Here is a 13,598-nt window from a genome sequence, read left to right on the forward strand (position 1 = left end):
GTAAAATAAAACCCTACCATCCTAAATCCATCTGTCATCATATGAATTCTTCCTACTGGACTATGACACTGCAGAATATGAGACAAAATGAGCCTTCCACTACTCTGCAATCAACACAGCATTTCTGGTATTTCAGAGGTATTTCACCCAGCACACCAGCTAATCAAACCAGACAGCGTAGCCCAGATATCAGACCCAGGCATCAACTGCCTCGAGGAGCTGTCAGTGCGTACTCTCCTGACAAGACTGACTGAATATATATGGAAATAAGCTGAGAAAGAAAATTTCCTGACCAGATCTTATTATCTACTCTGCCAACCTTCACTGACTGCAGCCATGTCACACCTACCGGTGCTCAAGAGACCTGGAAATAATAAAGCCACAAAACGTGAAACAAATCTACACCCTCCTGGGCAAAGAAAAGCCTGTAAGGAAGCTCTTTCCACTACATTTGATATTTCTTACTGAAGAACTCCTTGAAGAAAACTTACTTCATCCTCGAAAATTAAACGTTCATTCCTGCCATCCAACTATTTCCCCTCTCTTTAGCCTTTCATCCCTGGGAAAAGAAACCAGAAAGTTAAAGTTCCCTTGCTCCAGCCTCCAGGTGACACTGCTCAATACCAGGTTGCACAAAAGATGTTGAGACGTGTTCACGTGCACAAAGGTTTATTTATTAGAGTGCTCTGTAAAAGAGCTTTTGGGGAAAAAATATAACAAAATCATTGTCTGGCTGCTAAGCTTTGTGCAAACCAAAAGTTACGGCCAAAGGGCTGGGGAAGAGAGAAGGAAAGGACAATTGCCTCCCATGAGAGCCTGTCACACCGCTGTCAGGGTGTGCAGGTCCATGAAACAACAGCACAGAACCAAAAGGAGGGCACAGGGCAACAAAAAGGAGGCACCGGGGCACCCCTAACCCCCACGTGCCCCAAAGCCAGGGCTCACACCAAGGCTCCACAGGCACCTCGGGGAAGGGAAAGGCAGGGACCTGTACACATCTTCTCACAGGATCTGCCCTTTATGTCTGGTTTCCAGCTGGGGACATACTTTCCCAAGCTGCTTAGTTTGCAGTACAGTTGCTTTTAGAAGCACAGTATTTTATAGGGAATTTTACTTAAAGCACTGGTTAGAGGTTCATACCTCTTCCCTTGAACTTTACACAGCTGAGTTCCCAGGATCGAGATGTCTGGTTTTACAGGGCAAGAGATACTACAGTCCTATAATAATTTTCACAGCCCCTTAAAACATTGTTAGTAGGCTTTCACTTTCAAATGGAATACACAAAGTATGGGATGGAATTGAGCAGTATATTATATATTATATATATATATAATATTTCATATTATATATGAAAATATAATAAATTATGAAGGGATGTGGCACAGAAGCTGACATTTTTCACATCATTATTTTAATCACCATTAATTTGGGTTTCAAGAGCAAGCACTGTGCACAGGGTATGTTTGGAAAGCTGGAAATTGGCTTTAAACTTCTGTTTCTATCCATTTGGTCCCAAGATAAAATTTTTCCAAGATAAATTATGCCTTGATTATGGGTTTGTGTCTCATTGCTCACCACAAACAGGACCATTAGGTTCACACAATACACACTAATTGCCTGCCACCTAGTTTATTTTATTTTCTGTGATGAATCACAAGTCTTAACAAGACCAGAAATGAACTTAGTGTTCATCTGATAGACGGGGAGCTGAGACTTTTGGTTCTGCACAGCAAATAAATCTCCTACCCTCCTTGGAAAAGTTGCCTGAACCCAGGCTGGCAGGACACATACTGTGTGCATTGTGCACAAGCCAGTTTTAGGAGGTGTGGGAGTTTCACACTTGGAAATCATCTCTCTCGGATTTCCTCTAAGTTTATTTTACTTTACTGAGCCCAAGGCTGAGTGCAGAACACTGTCATTAACCCACCAGCCGTGGGGCAGCCCAGCTGGCCCATTTCTTTCCACTCGTCTCCATGGTGTGTGGTGAAATCTGCTCCTCGGGAGGCAAAGTCTGAGAAGCAAAGTAGAGGAGCAGAGGGCAGGAAGCACTGACTGGAGAGATCCCATCATCTCTGCTGCAATCTCAGTTGTGCATCAAGGTCACAAATACACTCGGGAGCACACTCAATGCAGCATATTTGTGCTCTTCCTGCTGACCCCGCTGGTGTGAGCTGGGAGAGGGAAGAAAGCTCCCAGATAAAACAGCCCCATTCAGCTTTTAAATTCCTGCCAGATCATGGGGTGAAAGTTGTTGAAGAACCAGCAGTTCTATGTCCCAATAAGCACAAGTCTTAATTCTCATTTCTGTGAACACTAATGCCCTCCCATCTTAGCTAAACTGCTAAGTTTGTTTTCCACTCGCTGGACTTTGACAAAGCAGTGGTATTTTAATAAGCTGTAGCAGATCAGAGCTTTCCAGTCACACTGAAGCTGAAGAAGTTAATGCTGGATTTATACCAGGGTAACTGAGAGAATAATTTGGCTCAGAGGCAGAGAACCCTGCAGGCCAAGGGAAGGCAGATAGTAAAATAAACAATTAAGAAAAGATTAAATGATTTACTTTGTACCTCCTGGTCTTTTAAAATATGAATCATCTATAAAAGGAGAGGACAATTAAAGAGTTTAGGTGAGAACATATAATGAAAACAAGTAAGCAGGCACCAAAACTCTTTCTGTGAGTTTCAAACAGAAGAAAATATTTCCTTAACCTGAAAAAAGCTCACCAATGATTAAATTCTTCCCATGCTTTGCACTCACACGGCTTCCCTGCAGCAGCAGTTCCTGTGGGGCTGCTCACAGACCAGTCTGTGAGGCTGTGAGGAGCAACTCCGTAGTTCTGTGGGATCCAGGGATCCTCCCTGCAGGGCGACACACTCCACAGAGCTGTGGGCACCACCACGCCAGGGGAGGCTGCCCCGGGGCACTGCTGCTGCAGGATGTCTGTCAGGCAGGCTCATGCTCTGCTGCAGGACTGGTCTGAGGGAAAAAAGGTGCCCTGTGGCCAGGGGGGACCTGGCAAGTGGCCAGTGAGAAAATTCTGGTCTCAGGTTAGCTTCCTCCCTACAACTGCAATGAAGTCAGATGCATTCTTTCTAATTATTTTTGTTTGAGTTCCAGAATACCAAGATCAATATATTCCGTTCTATCACACTGTTAGAAAAAACTCTGTCCCTGCTGCCAGCCCAGTTGCATTCTAAAAGAGGACCCAGAGCAGGCATCAGGATGAAAGTGAGATTAAAAGTACTAAATAAACAGCAGAAATACTCCTACAAATCACAAGAATTAAGGCTTGTATGACCATTTATCACTGCATGAAATGGCAAGCCTACCATCAGACACATTGATAAATGAAGCACACTTTCCATCCATCTCTTTAATGGCACATTAGTGTCATGGATTTGCCATGCACACCAAAACACTGAATCCCACCTAGGCGTTTCTTAATTGCCCAAGAAGATGGTAATTTATGGACTTAGCCATAATGACTAGAACACATTTGTTCAATCAATTTTATACCTTAATTGAAATTTGTGGCATAACAAGAAAAATCATGAAATTAACTGCTCAGGCAGTTGTATCTTTAAAACAGAACACAGATGTCGGGTTCTATTAGTGGTCAACTTTCCTGATGTATTTTAGGGTACATTTTTTACACTCTATGTCAGATGCTGAGAAAAATTCCTAGAAAAAAATGACAGGATTTGGGGGAAATCTCAGTCACCGCTGTGATAATTTTTTCTTTTGCGTTACAACATCAATATTCTGTGCATATGTGGCGTTGATACCTGACTAGCACTAATTTTATGAATTTTTTTCAGTATAATCTTGAGAGAAACGTTTAAAGACATCACCATTCACACCTGGAGTTGCAGAAACATGACATTTTCCCCAGTTGCCTTTCACAGCACTTATAACAATGATGGATGCAAAACTTCTAAGTAAGTTACTGAGTCCTTTTTACGACACCAAAGGCCTTCAATTTATTCTTAAAACAGAAAGGAGTGAGGAAACTCCGAGTAATGTAAGAAGTGAGGTTTGACCACAGGTCTGACCTGGTAACAGTATCTCCTGTGAAGAGGATGTGCATTGTGCTAGACAGCCCCTCTCACCTAAAATTTACACGGAATACAGTTCCCAAAGGCTGCTGAATTGGTATGCAACCTCTTGATGCCAGAGGCTCATGGGTGGCTAGGAACACTTACCTCTGAGAACTGCAACCTTCCAAAATCGCTCGGTGGACTTGCGATCTTGAAGACTTTCTTGGGCATCACCCAGGTTTCCAAAGTTTCTAGTTTACTGACAGCCAAATTGGTTGCGTGGTGTCTGATCAGGAAGCCTTGGAAACGGTCAGCAAGGAAGTAAAGGTGGACGGAAACTGGATGGCCCATGGGGTAGTATCTGTAAAACAGCACACGCACATCACTCACCAGTTACACAAGAGAGACATGAAATCTCCATTTACTTGCAGCTAATGGCTTAAGAAGCATTCATTTTAACTAGAAAATCCACCACTGTACATTAAGAGATTTCAAATGTGTTCATGACTCATTATCAAATATTCTTAGGCTGTTCCGATTACCCCGAAACATAAAAGAAACGTTACTAAGAATATATGCTCATTAGAGCATATCCACAGCTCTAAGCTCTTTAGAAGGTCCCTCTGTGTGCCAGAGAACCCCCCTCCCCAAGCACCTCTTCTGGGTAGAAAGTGCCACTCAGAGATACACACAGGTCACCAGGCTGTGCAGCACTGTTTGCTCGGATAAACTGTAGGATAAAGGATACCCCAGCAAAGTGTTTGTGCTTCAGGTGCCACCTTTCCTGCCCCAGCAGGGTCAGTGCCTGCCCCTGTGGGAGAGCACGGAATGCTGCAAGGCCAAGCATCAGCCCTGAGCCCCCTCCATTCCCAAACCCCTTCCCCAAGGGCACAGCTCTTTAGGGTGGCACTGCAGCCAAGGACATTAGGATCCAGCCCCCATTTTCCTATATTTTAGGAAATAAACTTCAGATTTCTTAAAGACTTTTGAGATTTAAAAAAACCCAAACTGATAAAAGGTCAAACAACCAGGCAAAACGTATCGTTGGGAGATTTGGGGGTGTTTGGTTACAGTTCAAATTTAAAGATATTGTGTTCACAGTTTCAAATAATAAACTGTATGGTCAATTGTCTGCTATAGTCTCAGAAACTCCCGTAATGATGTTTGGGTACATACGGATGTATAAATAATTAAAAATGTGTTATTCATAGCTCAGAAATATTTTACTACTTTGCAGCACTGACATTAACTGCAAAACAAGTTGAACCACCCAGTAGCACACCTTCCCAGTAAGTCAGCTAAGTCTGACTCCTCATGCTTGTTACCACAGCTCAAGACATGAGCAGTAAGAGGAGCTGACCAATGAAGCCTTTCCATTGCACGAGGCCAGCAACACCCAGAAGAAAGTCTCTAGAGCTTGAGAAATAAACATAAGAAGACAGAGTACAAACACTGATGGACTGAGCAAAAACACAGCAAAGCTACGCAGCCAATACCACCAACAACCTAACTTCTGTTCTGAGTACTGAGACCTCCTGTTTTTTATGTGCGCAGCAGCAAATATTTACAATATCCTTGAAATAGTCTGAGTAAATTGCCTCTTGGCAGCAGTGAGTAAAAATGCCTAAAGATGGAAGAAATAAATTAAACCTCAATTACACATTAATGTTGCTCCGAGAGAAGATGCTGATACGCAATCTCATTTGGTACCCGAGCAGTCTGCGGGGGGCACGGCTTCCTGAGGCTGTGAGCTGGCCTTTGTTAGAAAAGTGTGCAAGGCAGCTTCTCTTATAAACATCTCCTGTGCTGCTGCAGGAGGCAGCAGGGACTGACTCCAAATGTGATCTGAAGCGGTAGCGGCTTTCCTCGCAGTGCCGGCAGCGGTGTGAAACGAGCTGGGGTGGTGACTGCAGGATCAGCTGACTCGGTGCTGCTGTAGCCCCAGCAGCAAAGGAACACTGTCGAGGTGCTCAGCCCAAATACATCCCTGCCATTACTGTGTTAGAGACATGCAAAATCACTGGTTGGAAAGAGGAAAGGTATATATGCATACACCTAGAAAGACAACGTAGTATCGAAGAGATGTGAATCATAAACCTGAGGAATATCCACCTTTCTGTGATTTAAATTGGATGCTGACTCACAGTGTTTCGAGGGGGCTCAGGTAGGTATGAAAATGAAGCCTCCACTCCATATCACAGTGCAATTCCTCCCTGCACTGTTTCATGAGGCTCCAGTCTGCTGTAAAGGAGCCATGCTTTATTCTGGGGACAGCTGCAATCAGCAGTGGGTGACATGATGTCCCTATCTATAATCTGAGCAAGCCTGAAAAGCACCTTGAGCTCCTGTGCAATGGAATGTTCCTCAGGAAAGATATCGATAATGGATGTAAATCAGCATCAGAACACTGGTAAAAGGAATAAGCACAGAAGAAATTGTCAGATTATTTCAGTGCTGGTTACACATAGCCCCCATCCTCTCTGTTGGCTTCCTCTGCAGGACAAACGACCCAGTACTTCTTTAGGTCTGCCTTTATTTCATATAAGGAAGGCATGCTACTAGTGATTATTTCTATCTAATTGTTATTGATCTTTTATTGCTTTGCACTGGTAACCTTCCCTGACAAAACTCTAATAGAAATCTGGAGCACTTATTGCCACATCTTTCTAAATGGGACATTGCTCAGCACTTCCATGACTAATTTAGGAAGGTCAAGGCACATTTGGTTCCCTCTTGAGAACACAAGAGGGGCAACGTCCATCCATCAAAGAACAAGGGGATGTCTTCAGTGTTGCTGACTTAGGCTGTGTTTTCTGTTAGGAAAAAAAAAAAGGCAGGGTCCAGAAATACATTCTGAAGAATTATTAAGATGAACCCTCTCTGCTTTGAATGTAAACAGATTCAGATGTGTTTGCAGGCAGCAAACATCTACCATGAAGAGAGCCTTTTCTGTGCAAGTCTAACTCTGGGAATTCTTGTTTCAAATCTCTTTTAGACTGAATTGTTCTTTGCTAGGCTTACAGGTGAAAAAGGAATCTAGAATATAGGGGAAATTTCCCTTTAAAGAATATGGAATTTCATTTGATAGAGAGAGATATATATTTATAAATTATATTTATATGTTAATACATTTTATGTATTTGATGTTAATGGATCCTACCAGTTGCAGCACTTTTGGCACAGACAGCTGCACCAAGCAGGCAAACTGAGCCAAACAAGCAGCTCTGTGTACTCCATGTGTGCTCCCAGGGGAACAAACAAGCAAGGACCATTAACCTGCCTGTGTTCAGATTAGTTCTGAAATCCTGTCCTCTGCTCTTGGTAAGCATAATAGAGGTGAACATGACCTCTGCTGCAATCACACGGAGGGTTTGGGAGCTGTGGCTATAATACACTTGCTGGAATTAATCAAGGAAAACGCAGCAGCGGGGGTAGCACTGCCCAACTGGATCCTGTCAGTCTTCATCAGGCCGGAAAGTAGCTCCTTAAAAGTGCAGCAAACAGGTCACATAATGTCAACCCAGAATAACCAATGCTTTATTATGGACATAAATACTCCTGGAAATAAGTGCTGTGCACTTGCAGCTGCCTGGCCCTGTTTGTGAGGGCGGGTTCCAGCCAGCACAGCCGAGTAGAACCAACATCCCCGGGAGCTCGGCGGCCCGGTCAGTGTCCCCTGAGACACCCAAGACAAGGCAGGCCCAGACTAACCGGCAGCTGTTGTCTCCAGCAGCGTGGAAGGAGGTCTCGGCTCTGCGCAGGCCCAGGCGGGAGAACGCGTGGTACATGGTGAGGGCCACGTCGCTGAGGGTCTGCACCCCGTCGGGCTCGTCGTACACGTTCTCCCAGTAGGCCCGCAGGCCGGGCGTGCCAGACGGGTAGTTGCCGTACAAGTAATAGTCCAGTTGGCCAATTATCTCTTGGTTCACTATAGCTTCAAATTTGCGGGCAAAGAAAGTTGGCCTGGCAGTCTGCTGTTGGGATATGACAGGAAAAGACACTGAGTGAGTTCTCATTTTTGGCCATGACACTTTGTCCTAAGCCATGGGTTGGAGCTGAGGACATGAACTGGTTCTCTCCATGGGCAAAGATGACTTATAGGGTCACCTTTGTGCCCATTCGTTGTTAGGAGTGATGTTAAGGTTCAAGCAAAACCTACAGGTAAAGGTTACCTAAAGGTTCAGTTAAAACTATGGTGAGAGGGGCTCTCTCACCATAGTTACACAACAAAAACACAGCTGTGTCAATCCCTTCATACCAACAGCCTCCCCCTGCTGCCTTGCTCTGGAAGGCTCACCAAGTGCCAGAGCAGTGTGGAATGCTTTCTAAACCCTCTGTTAGCCTGGAGATGGTGCAGCACTGGCACCTGTTAGGCAGGGAACAAACCATCGTGTGACACAGGGGCTCAGAAGAGGCAGAGCAGCATCTTCTGTGTATGGATTTGCTGCTAGGAGGTGGTAAGAGGACTCTGGGAGAGCTGCCATCTATGGCTAAGGTTTCTCAACCTCTCAGTGGTCCTGCACAGATTTTTGCCTTGCACTTGACACAATCTTGAGCATATTACTGCTTTATATGCTACTCAATTACAATAAGCTTTAAAAAAGTCTTTGTTTTGCCTTGCTCATATTTGAGCATGGGTTCTGAGGTGCCAAGGAGTTCAAGGGTGCCCCAGATGGTTGGAAAATTCTTTTGAGGATGCTCAGTTTTAGTCCGAGAGGGTACATACTGTGGGCTCTCTGATCTGTGCCTCTGCAGCTCTCTTTGTGCCTCTGTGAGAACTGTGAGCCAGCCTTTTGGTGCCCTGTGTTTGTGTGAGGGGCTCTCTCACCAGGCAAGTGTCAGAAGCTGCCTTTACATCTATTCTAATTTTGTACTTTCCCTTCCAGCTCAGTTTACTTGATTGTTTTCTGAAATATCGTTGTGGGTTCACAGCCTGGAGCAGGTCAGGCTCTGCAGTCTGGCAGAAGTTTTTTAAGACTTGCCATTTATTTTGTGCTGGAGACTTTCCTGGGATTGGTGGAAGGGGCAGCAGAGCCTCTCTTAGATAACATCTCATTTGCTCTTTTTGTGAGTGCCTGTGTCACTGACTTCAAGCGTGTCTGGTAGGCAGCACATTACAGTAAAGATCTGTTTCAGAGCAGTCATCATTTCTGTGCTGTAGTGTAACACATTCCCCGTCCCACACAAAGCCTGAACAAATATGCTTTATGCAGGGAAGCCCAAGGAGCTGCAGGGACGGAATTGCAAATCTGGTGACCTTGAAACAAGAGGCTGTTCATTCTTAATAAAAGATATATGGGCCAGATACAGCCTTGAGACTGAGTGCACCCTTAAGCACAGGATTTGCTCTCATGTCTGGCTTGAGGAAACTATCACAAAAGAACTGATTACAGTTTTTAAGGCAGTATTGCCAAACCTGGGTGATCAAAACCTCATGACTAAGGCTCCCAAAATGACTAAATGAACACTAATATAAACATGCTGATGAATATGACATGAAAATGAATTTGTCTTGTGCTATGTAAGTCTCTAGCAGGCACACTAGTCAACTTCTAAGGTTTTTTTAAAGATGATAAACATTGCTTAACACTGAAAGCTGGGAGTTAATGAAATCATGAAAGCACCTGAGCTGAAACTTTGCAACAAAATCACAAGAGTTACCAAGTACTAGTGGTACCGTGAGAGATGTGTCAAGCTTTCCATCTTTCTAGCCCAGCAAATTACCAATGCCAAGTAGCCCAAAGAGTTGCTTTGTGACTTTACTGTGCAAGTAATATGTCTCAAGGGCCAAAACACAGGAGAACCAACCTTTTGTTCTCCTGAAATTAAAATCAGAGCTTCCTCACATCTCTTTCTCCACCTGACTGATGGAGTAAAAGCTTCCCTTCCCATTCCCTCCTGCAGCCATGCAGCCAGCTGGCTCTCCACACCCCAGCAGAGGGAGAAGAGCCTCTTTCAGGTTATGTTGAGTTACCTGGAATCGGTGAAAGTCTGCTGGTTTGAAGTCATTAGGTGAACAGCCACACCAGTCAACAATGTGCTTGTATTGACACTTGCAACCGAGTTTACGATTCCAGTTCGTGATGCGCAAGTTGTTGTCCACCATGGAGTCACAGTATGGGCTATTCTCCAGAACAGTGTGAAAGAAGGACTGCAAGAAAAGCAGAGCAGATCACTGTATTTAGCTCCTCAAACTTCTGTTTTCTCTCCCTCACTTCAGCCCATGGGCCCAAACCTAATGCAGGTGACTTAGTTTGAAATGATAGAATTAACAAGCTCTATTGTTCTGCCATATATGAAATGTGTTCTTTCCATAGAGCATGAAAAAGTCACAACACACTACAGACCCAACCAAACTATAATAATACACAGCTGAGGCCTTGCTCCAAATACCTGGCACAGAAAACTTGCACTTCTGCAATGAGCAGCTTTGTGCACTGAGAGTCCAAAGGACTCCTGGAAAGGCCTCAGTGTCAGCAATTATTTTATTTATATTTCAGCTGTATGAGCAATTCTAAGAAATTCCCATTATTTCTTGTCTGTAAGTTTCTGTCTGGTCTAATAGATTTAGGACTACTTTCCTGAGCAATGTGCAAATAATATATCTCAAGTTGTTTCCTAAGACAATTCTCAAAACTACACCATCACCCCAGTTACTATGAAAATTATACAGTCCCAGACAGCTCTTCTGTGGCTCTCTCTACCACCAGCACTCTGAAATGCATTGCTAGTTGAGTGGCCTTGTTCTGAAATACACAGTTCATCCTAGGCACCAAAAGGACATTCTGCCTCCTGCATTTACGTCCGATATTTTAAGTTTTTATTTGCTGACTCATGGCAGTGTGGAATTCCTATTGGGCTACCCTAATTATATCATCATAATATCAGCTATTACATAAATCATGGGTAATGGCGACTGATACAGCAGGTTAACAGGTCATTGAAGGCAGGGTGGTTTTCAGAAACCAGCTATGTATCTTGCAAAGAAAACCTTGTAGAAAAAAGCTATGGAATATCATCAAATTTAGCCCTGGAAGAGACCATTTTTGGAGCAGTGACTTCTCTTTAAAATCAGCAATAGCAAGATCTATAAATAACCAGCACAACATTAGCGTGGCTGGCCCCCAAATAATCCCCCTACCCTTTTTAATGTTAAATGACAGCTCAGTGAATATGGATTTTATGCTTGAACTGTTTGGTTAAACCCATAAAGGCATCCATTCTCATTCAAGCGAGAGGGGGAAAAAAAACCCTACCCAATTACCCATTGCCCTGTATCCTTTTATAGCAATACAGAAATTTCTCTAGATAATGGATGAAAAGGTTATCAGAGTTGAGAAAAAAGGTGATTTTTAACAGAAATGAGATTAAAAGAAGATTATTCAACATGTGCGTGGAATAATAAACCCCTACCAAAAGATGACAATTTCTGTGCTCCACCACAGGCTAATGAGCCTAGATTTGAAAGATTGGTCTCATCAATCCCTGGGAATGTTCAGGAGCCAAGGAAGCTATTATTTTAAAGACAGGCAACCAGATCTTCCTCTGGGAAGCAGAGCCTGACAAGCCAGGGGAGTAACGTACCTGCTGAGGCAGGTGAAGCACAGCCCGACAACCCGCCAGGCTCTGTGCTCTACTTGCAGATAACACACATTCCCTGACACACTGCTGCATGCCAGACAAAAACCCATCCTCGTGTGTGCTCCCCTTCTGCATCACTTGTAGCCAGAGCCATTCCTGAGTGATCTAAATGATTTGTGACTGTGCCTTCCAGCTGAGTTTTGAACGGAACAATAAACCTTTGTTTGTAGGGTTTATATTTTTAAAGAAAAGGGCTGGATAATAGCAAGAAAAGCTACTTATGAAGACAATTCGCCATCTCTAATATCCTTCAAAAGCTTTGTGCAGGAACAATTTGCAAGCAAAGGACAGCTGGATTTTTGGTTGTTCGGTAACAGATTAATAGGCTTAGAAGGATAAAACAAAGCCATTCCTTGCAAAAAAGTCCCACAAACAAACAAAGCAATAAACAACTGCAAAAGATTTTCTAACCCTAAAGGACTTACTTGTGATGGGAGTAAAATTCTCATTACCCCCTGTGGGATGTTTCAAAGCCCACCAAAATCAGGTGAAAGCCCCTCTGATTCTGGTGACCTTTGGAACAAGCACAAACACTGCAGGTTTGAACACAGAGAGGGATTGCTCTGGATTCACGTACCTCAGCAGGAAGCAGCGTGTAAGAGTAAAACCTCTTCATCTTTGTTACCAAGTCATCATTAGAAAAAGTCACATACTCCACAAACTTCCTGTTTAGGAGAAACCAGTCTGACCCTCCATCAACTGTGATTCCTTCTGGGATCTTCCGGTCCCCCAGGCGCCACATGTGGGTATCGCATTCCAGGAAAAGCCGATCCAGTCCTTGTTTTCTGATAAATCTGAGGAAATACAATAGCACTCATTAAAAGTTAATTTGTATTTTGTTATCATCACGAGGTCTATAAATAAAAAGCTACTTTCTCAAACAAAGAAGGATCAAAAGGTCATTTGTTTATATTTCTGTTCTACTCCTAAATAATGTAGAGAAGTTTAATAAATAATTAATCAGTTATACATTCAGTTATAGAGGCAAAGATCAACAGATTGCTTTTAAACATCATTTTATACCTTCTGCTGTCCTAAGGCAGAACTGTGCAGATGACAGAGCTCTGTGGCATGAAAGTCCATAATGCTCATTAACTCTCAACAAACCACTGCAGAAGAACCATAACATGAACAAGAACTAAATGCAACCTGTCACAGGCTTCTGTCTCTAAATGAAGTCATAGTTTTTCAAAACCAGCAAACTGTACATGAAGGTAAAACGACCAATCTGCTCCTATGTTATTATTCCATTAGTTTCTCTATTGGGGTATAGCCAATTAGGAAGAAATAGCACTGTCTTGGTCTTTGCTGTGGAAAGAGCTTGTTTGCTCTGTATGAAAGTCTTTGGGGGACAATGTGTTGTTATTGCTGAACCATGAATAAGAGGAGGAACTGCAGAACTGTAAAGTTATGGAAATGAATTATTTGAGACCAATATAATAATAACAATAATAAAAAAAGCTGAGAAATCATTCTGTGTTTGAAAACACTTTGGACTGGATGCCCACACGTGTTTTGAGACGGTCTGATCCAGGTTTCTGTTTGTTTCTCCATTTCCAGAATGATTTCCCAGAAGGAGAAGCAGGGCAGCCATGAATTAGCACACGCCCTCGCAAGGGGGGCTGAGGGCCGTTAATCACGGTGAGTTGCTGTGTTGAACACATCCCACATGTTCTGAGCAGCAACAGATGCTCACTAACCAGACACTGCAGAACTCACAGAACACAAGTTCTCTCTGGATGTAGGATCTGCAGCACCTACAGTGAGGAGAGCACCGTGTTCTGTTCCTGAACCACACAGAGCTGTGCCAGGGTGTTTCGGGATTAGGAAGTCAAGATGACATTTTAGTGGTCCTCAAACACATGTAACTGAAGGAAGGGGAAAAGAAATAAAAGTTAAGGAACAGCACCAAAGCTTTCT

The 13,598-nt window shown here is 43.4% G+C and overlaps 1 protein-coding gene across 2 annotated transcripts in view; it reads right to left on the minus strand.

Moving 5' to 3' along the window:
- XYLT1 (xylosyltransferase 1) overlaps nt 1–13,598 on the minus strand; it is a 183,364-nt gene that overhangs the window by 17,166 nt on the left and 152,600 nt on the right. For both annotated transcript variants that reach the window (XM_027654970.1, XM_027654971.1), the window contains exons 6-9: nt 12,256–12,472; nt 10,012–10,188; nt 7,749–8,011; nt 4,203–4,398 (exon numbers count right to left, since the gene is read on the minus strand). In XM_027654970.1, coding sequence (XP_027510771.1) covers nt 4,203–4,398; nt 7,749–8,011; nt 10,012–10,188; nt 12,256–12,472 — 853 coding nt within the window. The remainder of the gene's footprint in view (nt 1–4,202; nt 4,399–7,748; nt 8,012–10,011; nt 10,189–12,255; nt 12,473–13,598) is intronic.

The sequence above is a fragment of the Corapipo altera genome, unplaced genomic scaffold (assembly GCF_003945725.1).
Source record: "Corapipo altera isolate COAL_440 unplaced genomic scaffold, ASM394572v1 98, whole genome shotgun sequence".
Classification (NCBI taxonomy): Eukaryota; Metazoa; Chordata; class Aves; order Passeriformes; family Pipridae; genus Corapipo; species Corapipo altera.